The sequence below is a fragment of the Natator depressus genome, chromosome 7 (genome assembly GCF_965152275.1).
Source record: "Natator depressus isolate rNatDep1 chromosome 7, rNatDep2.hap1, whole genome shotgun sequence".
NCBI lineage: Eukaryota > Metazoa > Chordata > Testudines > Cheloniidae > Natator > Natator depressus.
Window position 1 is genome coordinate 98765985 of NC_134240.1, and position 17463 is coordinate 98783447.

Here is a 17463-nt window from a genome sequence, read left to right on the forward strand (position 1 = left end):
CATTAACAAGAGAAAGTTATTTTAAAATGAATGACATGCAGATCTAGTGCATTAAATTTTTTTTTCCACAGTGATTCTATTCCTGGGATATACAGATGAACTCTCAAAAATATTGTGTCTCATTTACTTACTGCTGTTCAACATGCCATACTTAGAATGACAACATCACACAGACTTAAATTTATCTTTCTGCAAAGCCTATGAAGATTATCGTTCACCCTTAGTAATGGCTGGAAAAGCAACCAGAGTATCTAAAGGAATCCAGAGGAAAATCTACTTGCCTAACCAGCAGCATCACTGAAACAAATCAAAGTTCTAGCAAATCTTAAAAGACCAGTTTTGCTACCTTAATCTCAGATCCCTGGGATTAAAGAGATCAGGCTATTACACAACTAATTATGGTACTTGCTTGGTGAGTCATTCCAAGTCACATCAAGTACGCATACAAACTTAAAAACCCATTTACTAGATGAAGTAACATATTCTATTAAAGTGCCAATATACTGCATTTTTAAATGCAAGAAGATGCAACTAACTTGTTATTTAAATCAGCAATACACCATGAACTTCACCCACAGTTCAATTTATGCGATTTCTGACACTGACTCGTGCTGAAGTTGAACTCATCAGGATTCAAATCAGTTTCCACCCCACAGAAGTCATCGGAGAAAAAAAATCCGTTTCTGAAGTTCATTTTATGTAGAAGTGGTCCCTTAATGTTTGACTTTAGTTTGCATTACTATCTTTAAAATGGCCTTTACTATCTGGACATGAAGACTTACCTTCACAAATGTAACTTGCGAGTGTTCCTTAGCTAACTCAGCCATGACATCGTTCATTTGAATGCACTGAGGAGCCCATGGTGCCCAAAAATGGACAACTACAAGAGACCTATGACAAAACAAAAATACAGATATATGTTAATAGAAATAGATAATTTTTTTAAATAATGGAATTTTGATGAAGAATAACTGACTACAAAAAGCATGGTTAGTTATAATGGAACAATGCAATATTATATGAATTAATATACATTGAAGAATATAAAGAATATAGAAAGAGTAGTACTACTTTGGATACAGAAAAAAGGAAAATAACTGATATAAAATTAACTCTTATAGTAAATAACTAAGTTATGCACTCTAAGGTTATCACAACTCACAAGAAAAAAAACACACAAAGAGCACAGAAAACATAGGGATGAAAAAAAATAGCATTAAAAAGGAAAAAGTTACAAAGCCTTGCCCAATTTTTAATGTTTTTAGAAGAATGGTGGTTAGAGATGTTTGCTGAAAAACAAATATCACTGGTAAGATATGCAACATAAAAAGAAGAAAGAATAAAATCACAACAGAGTTACAAGGAGCTTGACATTTTGCTACCTAACCTGATTCTAGCAGAATGCAGCATCACATACAAAGAATGAGCAACAATTGAAGCAGGCAGAAAGACCTCAATTACTCACTAGGGGAGTCACACACTTTGTTGCCTCTGTTGGCTGAGCTTATTGCACTCACCAGGGGCTCCTTCCATCCCTTCATTACCCCCTACAAGCTCTGTGTGCCACCTGCCGATCCCCCTCTATTTCAGGGACTCATTGCAACCCTCCTCCCCCAGCTCTTCCCATGCCAGGGGCTCTCTGCCCTTGCATTCGCCCATATCTCAGCATTCCTCCCCACCATTCTTATTCTCCTTTGCTCTCTCTTTTAGGATGTCAACAATCTAAAACTGTATTACAAGAATAAGCTTGTCTAGAGATGGACTCTTATTCCAGAACAAGCATGTCTATACATAGAGTTTAAAGTTATCATGTTACATCCAAAAAGAGAAAATACCATCAAGTGGATTGTCAAGCCTCGCAAGCTCCGCCAAAAAGGCACTGAAGGCACTAATGATTACACTGACAAAACATTTGGGTTTAACAAATAATCTGGAAAACACACAACACACTTCATTGCTTCTATAAACCAAGTTCATTTCATCCCTCCAAGTTCATTCTCCTCCACAAACTCCCTGAGCACCACCTTCCCACTCGCCACAATTTCAGAGATTCCTTGCAATGCCCCCACACATCCCTTCATTCCAGGGGCTCTATGTGAAAGCCCTTCCTTCCCCATAAAGTCCCCTACATTTCTCCCATGCAAAGGGTCCTGTGTGCTCTCCAGGCCCTCCTCTCACCATAGCAGGCTCCCACACTTTCTGCACATGCCAGGGGCTTTGCGTGTACCCCCATTCCACCCTGCCAAGGAATCTCTGTGGCTCCCCTTTCCCTCTCCCCCATACCAGGGCTCCTTTCTCCCCCCACGCCAAAGGCTCTGCTGTGCACACCTATTGTTACACCCCAATGGCCCCCTCTCCCCGTTCTCTGCTTTTCTTCTTTCTGCCCCCCGGCCTCTCATATTCTGCAAAGAAAACTTCCACTCTCAACTCACACATTTTTAACCCTCCCCAAAATGCTTTACAATGTTTGCAACAGTGTTAGCCACATTCAATGCTAATCTGCCTTCCCTAAAAACTCCCTAAGGGTGGGGGCCATTGGGGTGTAACACTATTCCTCCCACAGCAGGGGCCCCCAATTGGCCTTCCTCACCAGAAATTCTGTGTGCTCCCATACCAGAGTCCCCCATTCTCCGTTTCACCCATTATAAGGATTCTGAATCCCCCCAGACAAGGGGCTCTATGTACTCCCTTCCCCATGCCAGGGTCCCCAGTTCTCCACCCACATATGCCAAGGGCTCTACGTGACCTCACTTCCCTCATTAATATTTCTCTTCTTTCTGTCTGGGAAGCCAGATCTACTCTAGGAGCCCTTTATCAGTATATGTATACCACTTCAGCAAAGAATTCCTAGCGCAAATGCATCTTTTATTGGCTACACTGTGCTTTTCCCAGTATAGATTATTCCTGCCGCCCTTCAATTCTCCCCGGGGTGAAATAACCCAAGGTACAAGAATTAAGTTTAGAGGGGACAACAAATAAGAAGGAACATGAGGGGTATACAAAATAGCGAATGATACAAAAATGAAATCCCCCCCCACACACACACACAAAGCTACCCTTTGGACTCAAAGCCACCAGACATCGGACCCAAGAACTTGTAGGTTTTAAAAAAGTGGGCATGTACATGGATAATGAGAACATTCAGAGTTATGTCAGCCAGGAAGTTTAACAAAAAGGCATATAAACCCTCATGTTTCAGGGCATAAACTAACTTCTAACTAATGAGAACTAGGAAGAAACTTTCTCTGTGGGCCAGTTATTCCTTAGTTGTCCACAACAAGGATTTCTTACACCTTCCCCAAAAACATCCAGTACAGATCACAGTCAGAGATCTGCTCCAGTATGGTTATTCTATGCTTTACTGTTAGCTTTCTTAAATTATTTTCAGCAGAATAAGTGAATAGTTAAGGAGGATTAATATAGCTGGACAGGACAACTAATCAGGAATATTAGTTCCAAATTCTTTAGTGAAGCTTGTGTAATACTACCCAAGATAAAGGACTTCTCCCTTAATATGGATTTCTGAGAAAGACTATTGATATCGAAGCTGAAAAACATTAAGATGTCTGTGATATATCCGAAATGCCAATGAGTTCTTAATAATACTCTGAATGTATAAAAATCACAAGACATACCAAACATTATGCCACTGAAAGCTGTACAACAATTTATAATTTTAGTTTATAATAGACAAAATACTAACTCATTAAGGAATTTTAATGATTACTATGTCGGCAGAATACATCTTACTGTTTTACATTTATATTAATACCCAATATAAAACATCATATGTGCAAATCCATACATTATGCTCAAAACTGTTCAATACTCCAACCCTAAACTGACAGTTATTATTTATATTACCATAGCGCCTATGAGCTCTAGTCATAGACCAGAACCTCAATGAGCTAGAAAAAAAAAAGACACAATGTTGTGGAATGACCCATGAGCCCACACAGGTCCCGACTGGAGTCAATGCAGCTCATGCAATTTCGGCACAAGATCAGGGCCCAAATAACGAGTATAAGTACTAAGGCTTAAAGCCAAGGAAAGGTAGTTTTCCTTTCCAACATCTGCTACTCTCAGGTGTATACAAACACTAAGAAGAGGAGAAAACCATAATCACTACTTCCATGACTTTACAGCAAAAGCAGAAGCATTACCAAAAAAAGATTAAAAATAGGAGTAACTTGACTTCAAGTTTCTGTGCTACCACTATATTAGTTATGGAGCAGCATACAGCACAAAGTGTTCTGATCCATTAAATTATTAGAATTTGTTTTCTAGAAATTCAATTTACAATGCAGTTGTTCCAGTCTGTATTTGCAACAACAATCCTATGCTTGTTTGGACACCATAAGAAATCTCTGAAACACATGTGGTGGATCTTGATCTGCTAAATTGTAAGGGAAAAATGAAGTCCTTCAATTCAGTGTGTAAAAAAATAAATAAAAATCAAAGAAAAAAAGATGTATAGAGCAATATAGCTAGATACTAAACAATGTATTAAGCCCAAAATACTATTTAATAATTTGATACACTTTCTTTCCCACTACTGAAGCACAGCAGAGAATTCATTCTTTCCTGAGTTGCCAAGCAGAATTTCCCACATGTCTAATTTAAATTACTCAGTATGGTAGGGGTACATCTTATCAGATAAGTGTCACTTTGTGAGCAGTACAGGAGTAAGAACCACATGGCTGAGTAATTCTAGCCCCTTTGAATGGAACAGTAATTATTTGACAAGATTATCCTCAACCATATTATTAATATTGCAATATTGTTTTAATTTAATGTGGACTTAATAAAAATATTGTAAAAACAGAATGCTTACTCCCCTCATATTTTATTTTTCTGTGAATTATTTTTGTTTTAAACAAAGTTGCAATTAATCTGCCTTTCAGTGACCAAACTTTTTAGAAAAGCATAAGAGAATGGCAAGATAGAGTAACTCAAAACATTGGGGAAATCAAGTGGGTCAACTTCCTGAAAGTGCACCAGTGACTCCAGAGACAAAGTGCACACTGGATTCAAGGCAGTACATATTTTGACTCTACTGTCATCCAGAGATAACCAGGAAACTTTTTTTTTTTTTATTTTAAATAACGTGTGTCCTTCATAACTTCCTTTCCCTTGCTACGGGGAAAAAAAAAGCCTGCAATGAGGGATGCTTTATGGGGATGACCTACAATATTGTTTTAATATTGGTCTTGGTTTTGTTATTTAGTCTATTTTATATCACAGCTGTTAGTTTAATTGATTCCAGATAAAAATATAGATATATACACCATGTATTGTCTACAGAATTTTTCAGGTATTCACTTAAGGCCAAATACTGCAACTACAGCTTCCTCTTAAGTAAGGGAAGGGATGGGAGGGAGTTATGCTTGAGAAAGACCTGCAGAACATAAAACATATGGATTTTGTTCCCTTTATTCCAGAACTAGTACAGAAAGTGATGACACAACGTTCTCCAAATAGGCAGTTCTAAAGGTGATGGTTCCATCTTCCATTATGATGCTATTTACATTTGTGTTTACCATTGTACTGTGCTACAATACAATCTTTAAATTATAAATATTCAAAGTCACTTTCTAACACAGCACAATTTTTTTTCCAGCACACAGTGTCACCATTTTAAAATATCATTTAGTCAAAACTAGAATTAAGATGGAGATTTATATGACTTCTTAATTCCTGTTATATCATCATACTAATCCACCACCATTTTTGCCACTCTGAAAACAAAGATTTAATTAAAACTTTTCCAAAAACATATTATGAAGTTTGTGGTTATTCCATAATCTAACTTGTCAGTAAATATAAATATGCATACTCAAATAACCACTTAATCAGTTTCATTAGAATGTTTATCTTTCAAACCTTTTGTGAAATCAACATTTTCCAAAATGTGTTGTTTTGTTCAATCAGTAACTGTTCAAAAAGCAACTGAATTAGTAGTACAAGGCTATGTCTACACTAGAGACCTTACAGTGGCACAGGTGTACTGATGCAGCTGTGCAGTCACTCTATTACAGTGGTTCTCAAACTTTTGAACTGGTGACCCCTTTCATGCAGCAAGCCTGAGTGCGACCCCCCCTTATAAATATAAAAAAGTGTTTTTAATTTAATACTATTATAAATGCTGGAGGTGAAGTGGGGTTTGGAGTGGAGGTTGACACCTCGCAACCCCCTAAGAGGTCACGACATCCAGTTTGAGAACCTCCGCTCTATAAGAACTGTACAGGTATTTGTTCTATAAAAAAAATATTTTTTTTAGGTTAGGGAAACATTTCTATTAATCCTTAAATTTTCTCAGAATTCTGCTGTAAATTTCTCTAGCAAATTGTCTGTTCATTTAGGCTATAAGCTCCACAGAGAGGGGATCATTGGCTAAACACAAAGGAGATGTATGCTCAGTGCTGCTACACTTAATGCCTAAGGGGGAGAAAGGGAGGGAGTGGCGATGGTACCCCCATTACATCCAGTATCCCATTGCCTAGAGCACAGACCAAAACGTAGGAAACAAGTTTAATTTCCCACACCGCCTGATTTGGAGCAAGGATTTCAAGTTGGGTTTCCCATGTGAGTGCACTAACTACTGAGCTATTGGATAAAAGGTGGACACTGCTTCCTCCCTGGCTGTCTTGTATGAAAATCAAGCATGCTCTGAGCACGCCTCCCAGATTGGGCTCCACAGGTGGGGGAACACCCAGTTTTGAATCATACCAAGGCTTTGGCGAAAGCTAGATGGCATCAAGATTTAGACAGCTTTTCACATTTTCACTAGCAAAAATTTAGATGCCTAGGGAATTTAGGCATCTACAGGGCTAGGCAACAGCTGAGCAAGGGTCTAAAGATCTAAATTATGGACTCTGGTGCCTAACGTGGTAGTTCGGCACATAAGTCCTTTTGTGGATCTAGTCCCATGTTTTCTTCTATTTTGTACAGTTCCAGACACACTGCTATTCATCAATCCTACAAAGCTTATTATTCACATGGGCTGACTTTTTCTCCACAAAGAGACAGAGGTCTGCTCATAAAAGTTATCTTCCAGGTTTGTGCTCTCGAAAAAAATCTGTTAATATAAACATAAATATGCTGCCAGAATTGAGTTGAAAGCGTTTATTTAAAATTCAAGTTTTCACATAGCATGGAAATGGAGAAAAATCCTATTTGGGGCTGTGAGACACCAACACAGTTGTACCATTCCTGCTCACTGTGTGAATGTATACATCCCCATTTTAAGATTAATTTTAAAGATCCATTAACATAACATAGAACAACATTTCTCATGTCTTCAATCTAAAAATCTCATACAACTGTACAAAAATTAGAACAGCACTAGAAAAATCAAATTTGCTCCAAAGTTTAGATTCTTTAAAAAAAAATTTAGAAACAAACAAAAAAAGCAAACTTGAAATCAGTTGTTTTTAAACACAAGAACATCCCCTTGCAATGTCAGCAGTCCAAACATTTAGAGCCCTGCATGGATACAAAAACTGTATCAACATCCAATCCGCGATCAGCAAAAATGATCCGCAGATGTGGATGTCTGCGGATATCTGCCGATTTGCAGGGCTCTATGAACACTGCAGTGAAGTGAAACTGACTTCACTGATTTTCCTTGTCCAATCTAAGAAAGTTACAAAAAAAACCCTTCAAAAATAAAAGTATAAACTGGATTTCTAAATTATTTCAATTTAGTAATCAAAAGGTATTATTAATGTAAGGAAATAAGGTTGAAATATGACTGGAGTTGACACTGTCCTTTAAATAGAATGCAAGCATTATGACCCTTTTATAGATGTGCAAACTAAGGGCTTATCTACACTTAAAACACTGAAGCAGCACAACTACACCACTGCGGTACTTCAGTGAAGATGCTACCTATGCTGATGGGAGGGATTCTCCTGGTGGCATAAATAATCTAGCTCTCTGAGAGCTGTCTTCACAGAGGTTTAGGTAAATTTACCTGCTTCGCTCAGGGGTTTGGATTTTTCATATCCCTGAGCGACACATTTATACCAACCTAATTTCCTAAAGTGGGCCAAGCCTTAGGATAGGTCTACACTTAGTGCAGCTGCATCACTGTAGCGTTTCAGTGAAGATACTACCTACGCCAACAAGAGAGGTTCTCACATCAGCACAGATAATCCACCTCTCTGATAGGCATTAGCTAAGGCTATGCCTACACTAGCACTTTCGTCAATAGAATTTCTGTCGCTCACGAGTATGAAAAAGTCACCCCTATGAGCAACATAAATTACACCAAGAAGAAGCTACACTTTGCACAGCACTATGGCAGTGGAAGATGCTTTCCTGTCAGCACAGAGCTGCTACACAGGAGATCTTACAACAGCACAGCTGCATGTGTACAGCTGTGCCGCTGTAAGGTCTAATGTAGACATGGCCTAGGTCAACAGAAGAATTTTCTGTCCATCTAGTGCTGTCTACACCAGGGATTAGGACAGTAGAGCTACATCTTCAGGGGTTTTTTTCTCTCCTGCTGGTAACAGCTCACCTTAACTGATCACTCTCATTATAGTGTGTATGGTAACACCCATTGTTTCATGTTCTCCATGTATATAAAATGGTCCTATTGTATTTTCCACTGAATGCATCCGATGAAGTGGGCTATAGCCCACGAAAGTTTATGCCCAAATAAATTGGTTAGTCTCTCAGGTGCCACAAGTACTCCTGTTCTTTTTGCGGATACAGACTAACACGGCTGCTACTCTGAAATCTTCAGGGGTGTTGATTTTTTTCAAACCCCAGAGAGATGTAGCTATACCAATGTAAATTACTAGTGTAGTGTAAAAAGCAGAGTGGGATTAAGTGTTTTGCCCTAATTCACAAGCAGAGCCAGGAAGGGCAAACCAGGTATCCCAATGCCCAGGCCAATGCATTAGGCTAGGTTGGATGTCCCACAGGGGCATGGCAAGGAAATGGGGGTAAGCGGGAGAGGAGATTAGTAACCGAAGGAGGCAGGGCAGGAGGCGGAAGGAATTAACGACGCCCCCAGGGGAGAAGGCAGCAGCAGCGGGTGGTTAGTGGACCCCCGCCGGGGGGAGGGTTAGTGACCCCCGCGGGACCGGGCAGGCCTCACCCGCAGAAAGAACGCGCCTCCCCCAGGGAGCAACACCCGCCCCCTCCTTCCCCACAGCCTGGCTCCAACTCCCCGATGACAAAGCCGCTGCCTCCCCAACGCGGGCCGGGCCCCTGGGGCCTGACGCTACCGCTCGCCGGAGCCGGCGCCAGCCGCACGTACTTGCCCTTCTGCTGCAGCAGCTCCCGGAAGTGCCCGGCAGAGCCCACCTCGGCCAGCGCAGCCATGGCTAGGACTAGTCTGTGGCCGGCGCCGCGGCCTGGAGGGGCACGTGCAACCCGGTCGGCGGAGCGATCCGCCCTGCCTCAGAGCGAACCTCCTCTGCCTCCGCGCATGCTCGACGAGGAGACCCCCCCCCCCGCACGCGCACGCGCACACACACACTTCCTCCGCCGGTTCCCGTGGAGAGGAAGGCCTGGAGCCCGGTTGTCCTGGGAGGGGGCGGGGCGATGGGCCGCCGGGCCGGGGCGGGGAAGCAGCCGGGGAGAGGGCGGCGCGGGTGCGGGCTGGGGGAGGGGCAGGTCAGCGGCTGTTGAATTTTACAAAACGAAAGCGGAGGGCGCACAGGGTTTGCCCAGCGCCATCCCCAGCCCGCGTCAGAGCTGGCCGGGGAGCTGGAGTATTGTGTGCGGTTCTGGGCGCCGCGTTTCAGGAAGGACTTGGACAAATTGGGGAAAGTCTGGAGGAGAGCAACTCAACTGATTGAAGGACTAGAAAACATGATCTCTGAGGGAAGATTTAAAAATAGGGTTTATTTAGTTTGGAGAAGACAGAAGGGACCTGGTACCAGTTTTCAAATACGTAAAAGGTTCTTATAAAGAGGAGGATGAAAAATGATTCTCCTTAACATCAGAGGATAGAACAAGAAGCAATGGGCTTAAATTTCAACAAGGAAGGTTTAGGTTGGCCATTAGAAAAAACTTCTTAACTGTCAGGGTGGTTAAGCACTGGGACAAATTGCTGAGGAAGGTTGTGGAGTCTCCATCACTGGAGGTTTTCTTTCAGAACAGGTTAGATAAACACCAGTCAGGAATGGTCTAGTTATTACATAGTCCTGCCTTGAATGCAGGGGACTGGACTAAATTACCTATGGCGGTCCCTTCCACTCCTACGCTGCTATGATCCAGCACCATCTCCGTCCCCTCATTATCATTTCCTGTCCAGCTCTCTCCAAAACATACGTTATCTCAATGCACCATTCACAGAAGAAAGACACTGTCATGTACAGTACATACCAGATCCTTCTATACAGTGAAATATTCACCTCTCAGATTCTAGATGTTGGGGAATGATTCCCACTTGTCCTGCTTATGGTAATGAGATCTCAATATGTTAAGACTCAAGAACATTGATCCACCGGTCTACATGAAGTTGTGTAGGATATTTCCAATAATGACATTTTAATGCCTCAGGTTTCATAGCCACATTTCTGGAGCTGTGTGCATTACATATACACCAACCTGTGTTTTTTTTTTAGATCAGTACATGTGTAGGTATTTTTCTCTTTGTTGTTCAGCATGGAGAGGTAGGGCTAAGGAGGTACATCATGGTGCCATGAGGAATTTTGGGGGATGTAGGGAGTGCAACCATGGGGGTCTTTGGGCATGTAGGTCAATGACACTCTGGAACATTTGAGTTTATTCCCTGAGCAAAGCCATTAGGTTCTGATTTATTTCCCGATGCATCTCAGTCCTTTTGCCTCTCCTGCAGCAACCATTCTCTCCATTTTTGGTCCTTCTCCATGGTCATGTTCAGATGGGCTCTCCAAACCCTGCACTTATAGGCTGGAGCTGTAAAGAATTGGAGGATCTTCCAGAACATATCCTCCCTAAACCTCTTATTTCTCCTCCTGATCAGGGTCAGATGTTGAGCAGGCATGGAGAGAGCACCCGACAAGATCATCATGCCAGAGGCTGCTGATTAAAATGTACAGATGCACCATTAGATTTACAATCACAACAATCAAGGAAAGTTAGGTCTCAAAACCCCCAAACATTATTCCCATAAATAGGAAATGCTTATTGACACTTTAGCTTTTGAGCACCTCATTACAGCACCACTCTGCAGCTCAAACTATGGTGAGTATAGCCTAGTGGGGAAGAATGGAGTTGTTCTGTTCCATGAAAGCTATAAACGTTGGGTGCCCCTCCCTGCGTATGGGCATAAAGAAAGTGTAATAAATACTGGCATTGTTTTCACAGGCAATGGTGATTTTGATGATATCTCACTCCTGGGAGTGACAAAGTCACAGAGGACCCAGCTGCTACTGGTGTCCCAAAGCCACCTCTGGCCATATACTGCTAACTTGTTTACTGACATGGTGCCAGGCAAACTCATCGTAAAGTGGTCTGGGAAATCTCCAATTGCAGTGAAAGAAACAAGGCTGCCATCCCTAGAAATCTTCAGGAGAGGACTGCAGAGAATCTCTATGAAAGTTTCATTGAGATCTGTCAACAGGATAAAATGGACATCTCTATTCAGATAAACAAAGTACTCCACATGCCCTTGCCAAGCCCAGCAAGCCGAGTAAGTGAATAACAGATGCTGACTCTGCTGCTGTTTGTTCTACCTCTGCCCAAGCACAGGACACTAGTCTGATGTGGATTGTGTAATCAGACCACCATACCACTCTTTTTTAATTTATTCCCTAATATTTTATTTTGTAGCATTAGATCTGTAAAGCAACGAAAACTCAATATGTTTGTTTTCTAAAATTACAGGTGGGGTGTGTGCTATTTTTAAATGGGGAGAAAAGATGGTGGAAGGGACATGAGGTTTCATGGGGGAAAAAAACATTGATGTACACACTTACTCAAGCACCTTTCCCCTACATCAGAGGGCTTATCGGCACTCACCTGTCAGGACTTCAGCTCTTTTATGGATTTTTTTAAAGGGGAGAAAAGGTATTTGACTGTGTAGAGTGGCCTGGGACACAATTAAGGCCTTTATAAGACCAAACAAATAAATCTGTTTATTAATGGTAATATATGTCTCTCCCTTTTAATCAAATGGAACCTGACAAAGATACTCTGTCCCCACAACTATTTTATCTAGTAATTGGGCCATTTGTGGAAACTATGACATGTTTCAAATTACTGGAAATGAATATGAGTTAGCAGTGAGATTATAAAATGGCATTTAGTCCAATGAACTCTTGGTGTTTACTATACAATCAAGTCCCTCATTCCCAACTACAACTATCATTTGGCTAGTGTTCAGTTTACATACTGAATTTAAACAAATCTCTAGAAGATTTCAACCTGAAATAGTGGCCCAATTTAAATCCCCCCAAGATGGAATAAATATTTGAGGGCTAAAGTGATCTTAAACCTAATTCAAAACTGAAAATTAATCCCATGCTATTAAATTTTAGGAATGACTCTCCCCATAACAGTTATAGGAAGGCTGTTGCTTCTCAGAATAAATATCCTCCCTAATCTCCTATGTCTACCACAACTGTTTCAGAGAATTTAAAACCTCATTCTTTAATAAGCTTCACAAGACCTTTTCAAGGTTCATTTGGTAGGCAAAAAACAAGAATTGCTGTTAAAAATGTATAGGCCCATTGAGACATCGGAGAACTAAATCTCCCTAACTTAGGCTATATTTCTGGGCATCCCATATGGAGTCTTTGGCAGCATGATCCCAGGGAAACCCAGGACTTCAATGGCTCCAGATTGAACAACAGGCAGCAGGCCAAATTAATCTGGCAAACCTCCCATCGTTCCCAGCTGATCTACTACTCCCCTCAAGTCACACACAACCCAATTACAGAGTCAGTATCAAACTCAGAGATAAAAAAAATTAAAGATGCAAAATCTCTTAAAAAGGGTAGTTACTCTGGACTGTATTACTAATTTTTCTCTGAGCATGAATAACTCAGTCTACAAAGAATTGTTATTGCAAACATTTACTATTAATAATATTATAGTGCCCTTTGAAGCACTGAAACATATTCCTGACAGACACAGGTTTTATTTTATTATATTCAAGATAGGAATTCCCCATTAAAAATTAACACAATTAGACAGAATCCTAGTTTTATACACAGCAAGGAATCATTTTTATGTGGAGCAGGTAAATACGATGTATTTCTTTTGGCTGTTAGGTCTTGAAACCACTTCCCTGACACAACTCCAGACAAAGACATCACAATGAACAGAGGTAACATGTAATTCCAGTTCACAGAGGAGAAGAAATAAAAATCCAGGGAGAAATTCATAATGTTATGGTTAACAATAACTCAAGGCAGATACGTTATATTGTGCACAGAAATATTACTTCTCAGTACTTGTATGATAAAATATGTAAAATTAAACTATATAGATGTAAGAAGGTCTCCTATGTAACTCCACTTTTTTTTAATTCTATCATGTTACTTCCTGTTCCAATTCTGGTAAATTATATGAAGCAATTAGGAACATATTCACTGTCTTACTCCAAAACACCGTTTATTAAGCATTAATCTGGGAACTCATTTATACAAACCTATTAAAAACAGTATTTTTGTTAACGTTTTCAAACACACACAAAAGACATTTTGATTTTCTGAACTAGTGAGACTACCTAACTGTACAAACCTTGATCACACTTATTACAAAATAATAATCACCTTCCACAGGGTGAAAAGAGTACACACTTTCAAAGACAAACAAGTACTTCTTTATAAAAAAATGCTGACTTTTATTGGCAACTTTATTTCCTTGACTTAGGGTCTTGACCTCATATGATACAGGGGGTGGGGGGGGGGTGATGAGCATGTAAGGAGCCTTCCCCTCTTGCAAGATCCTCAAGGTAGAACTGCAGTTAGGGGAGTCCATGGGCTGCTCTCTCATTACTTCCCAAAGAAACTTGATACCCCAAAAGGCAGAGATGGGTAGGAAAAGGGTGAGACCATGGTCCTGCCCCCTCTCCACAGCGACTCTGGGGTCAGGAACAGTACACAGAATGGTACACAGAGGTTGATAGCAGGGGGCACTCCCCCAGCGTGCTGGGGAATGAACTTGAGGAGGAAAAGGAAATGGTGCTGATGGGAGAGGTTCGTGACATGATGGGGATGATGGGCAAAGAGGGTAATCATAGAAGGCACACTATAAATTGACTTGGGGCCGAGTCCACGTGGATGTCAGAGGGTGTCAGGGAGAAGACAGTGGCAATAGTCAAAACGGAGATGACAGCAGAGTGAAGAAATCTTTGTTGACAAATGCTACGGAGGAAAGCCATAATTTGACACAGCCTGGATGTTCAAGGTGAGAGAAAGGGAAGTATCAAAGAGAAATATTTGGTTATGGGTAGAAGCATGGGTTTCAGTGACTTGGGAAATGGTCTTGCAGTGCACATTGACAGAAAAAGAGAAGAGTGGGAAGATTCTGGAAGAGAAGGCAGGATTTCCGCTTTAGACATACCAGATGAAATCCTGACCCCATTAATGTCAATAGGAATGGGGAGTCAATTCCCACTGACTTCACGGAGGTCAGGATTTCACCCATTAAGTTGAAGTTCCTGACAAAGCATACAGGATGAGATGTCAGAGAGACAAGTGAAGAGGTAGGGTTGGGTGGAAGGAGACAAACCAGAAGCAGAGAAGTAGTTTTGTAAGTCAATGGCATAAAATTGGCAACTGAAGCCCTGGGTGGATTGGGTAGATGAGTGGATAAGTGGGAAAGGATGTGGAGAGAGATAAGAGGAGTGGACCAAGGATGGATCCCTATGAGACCACCCTGGAAAGTGGGACAGCTGAGTAGGAGAACCCACCAAAGAAGAAGGTGCTGAAGGAATGATCAGAGAAGTATAAGAAAAATAGGAGAGGACAAAGTCATCAACGACAAGAACGAGAAAGGGAGGTCAATACACAAAGGAGGAAGATATGAGTGACAATGTCAAAAGCAGTGGCGAAATCAAAAAGGATGAGAATAGAGGTTCTGAGGTTTAGCCATGCTGCAGTTGTTAGCCGTCTTGATGACAGCAGTTTTAGTGGAGAGGGGAGGGTAGAAGCCAGACTGGAGGGGATCAGAGATGTGAATAGAAAAGAAGAACTCAAATAAATAGTTGTAGGTGGAATATTTGACAAGTTTAGAGATGAGGGAAGTAAAGAACTGAAGTGGCTGAACAGGCAAGAGGGATCATAGGTGGTTTTTTGAGGTTGGGAGACAACAGATCGTGCTTGTATTGTGAGGGCAAAGAGCCAGAAGAGAGAGGTTAAGGAAAAGTTGAAGGAGGGAGTAAGAGTAAGTGCAAGGGAGATCATGAGTTAACAGGAAATAGGGTAACTGAGACAGATTGATAGATCGGAGGAGAGCAGGTAAGAAACTTCAAAATAAGTAAGTGAAGAGAAGGAAACGGTTGTTGCCCCTTTGGCTCAGTGGTAACCAAAATTCAGAGCTTTGCAGGATGGTTTCCATTTGTATGGGATATCAGTGAGATGTACTCAAGGTATTTGCTTCGTGCAATTTATTTATTTTTTACAAAAATGTACACCAGTCCTGTTTCCTTGAACAGCATCAGGAACAAACTGCATACAGACAGTCCTCTTCTGCAGAAATCCAAGATAAGGCACTCCAGCGCTTCTCCTAAGAAACATCTACCTTTTTGCCTTTTCTCTCCAGAGACCCACAGAGACTCCTTCTGTTTGCTCACTCCAACTGCATTCTTCCAGTCTCCGGCCGCTGTGCTTGGAACCTAGAATATCCCATTAGTTCCAGGCTCTTCCGTTGGGGCCCTCTGCCTCCAAAAGTGAGACTGGGCCATAAACCTCACAATACCTCCTAACAACACTCTGGGTGGTTACCTGCATTGCATCCACTATTTCTATAGTTTCTCCTTGAGTGGCTCAATGATTCTTAATAAGAAAGGCATTATATAACAAAGTATAATGGGAGAGGAGGAGGATAGAGGTCAGGACAGATCCGGTCAATCATACTGAAAAGGTGAGCAAGATCTTGCACATGCAGTGGAAAATATACTTTCTAACTATAAGGATAGCTAAGCACTGGAATAGTCTTCCAAAGTGGGTTGTGGAATCCCCATCACTGGAAGTTTTTTTTAACGGGTGAGACAAACAACTGTCAGGGATTGTCTAGGTGTATTGGATCCTCCCTCAGCACACTGGGATGGACTAGATGACCTCTCAAAGTCCTGTCCAGGCCTACATCTTTATGGTTCTGTGCAACACAGGAGGGAAGAATTATAGGAGGAAGTCTAAGGTGGCAAACAGGTCCTGAGATTGTGAGTATAGTATTCATGAGGTTTTCAAAAGTAGTGCTGCTTGACCAAGAAAATGGCAAAACTAAGGTCCTGATCCAAAGCCCACTCTTGTCAGTGGTATCAAGCTCTAAACGAAGAGAGAACAAATTTGTAAATCGAGGAAGTCCACATGATCATGGGAGTTTCTCCACAAGCACTCAGCAATGCAGTCGAGGAAACGGATGTTGTGGGTTATTGCAACAGATTTTGTGGTGGAAGGAGTTAAGGGTAGTGGAGAGATTAAAGAACAGGAATTCAATTGACTGAACCAATGAAGGAGAGGGAGAATACTTTTGGGAAGAGGAGGCAGAGAAGTCATCAACATCGATGGATTGGAGGCCATGGAAATGTTACGTGGAGGGATGTGGACCAGGAAACTAGTGTGCAATGATGAAGAAAATTATGTGAGTTGCCAGAGATAGGGAACATGGTGACACAAAGATCAGAGACAGAGCAGTGCTTAATGAAGACAAAAGGTTAAACTTACATTAAAACATATCTCATGTGACAAATTCATCAGGCCACTTCTTTAAATCCAAAACACTGTTGTAAATCCTTCAGTTCCTCAGAAGTGCACAAAACATCCAAATGTGACAAAGCAAATGCTTTTTGAATACAGCGTATTTTTTTTTAAAGGCAAAAAGAGCACAGTCCTCTGAGTCAGTGTCAGAATAGGTCTCAGAGACAAAGGTCTCTATATGAGTTTAGAAGCTGTAGAAATAGCTGATAGTCTGTAGGTGGCATCAGCAACCTCTGAAGACTGATGTAAATCTATATCCCTTTGCTGGAATTTTACTTTATTAGAAGCATTATTTAGAATTAGTGCCTGCCTGAGACTCTGACCAAAATATCTGCCTTATTCTTTTTCTATCAAAGGAAATTAACATCTGTTTAATGGAATAAAAAAGAAAAAAGTCTATACACAGATATGAAATAGCCATCCATGCTAGTAAGGGCACTGATATAAAAATATAGATTTTTTTTTTGTTATACATGGGATATTGTAACTCTGAGCTTTACTGGTGCATTATTCCCTAATGGCACCTGAGCGGCTGGCTAGTATCATTATCACATGTCCTTGTTATTTCTGTCTTTATGCAGCATAAGCTTTA

The 17463-nt window shown here is 41.1% G+C and overlaps 1 protein-coding gene across 2 annotated transcripts in view; it reads right to left on the reverse strand.

Annotated features, from left to right (window-relative positions):
• Positions 1 to 9451, reverse strand: part of GLRX3 (glutaredoxin 3) — a 34351-nt gene extending 24900 nt beyond the window's left edge. The window contains exons 1-2 of one of the 2 annotated variants that reach the window (XM_074959141.1): positions 9276 to 9408; positions 783 to 891 (exon numbers count right to left, since the gene is read on the reverse strand). In XM_074959141.1, the coding sequence (XP_074815242.1) occupies positions 783 to 839 (57 nt within the window). In that variant the 5' untranslated portion in view covers positions 840 to 891; positions 9276 to 9408. Of the gene's footprint in view, positions 1 to 782; positions 892 to 9271 lie in introns of both variants that reach the window. The other variant, XM_074959140.1, reaches the window with a different exon arrangement.
• Between the last annotated feature and the right edge of the window lie 8012 nt (positions 9452 to 17463).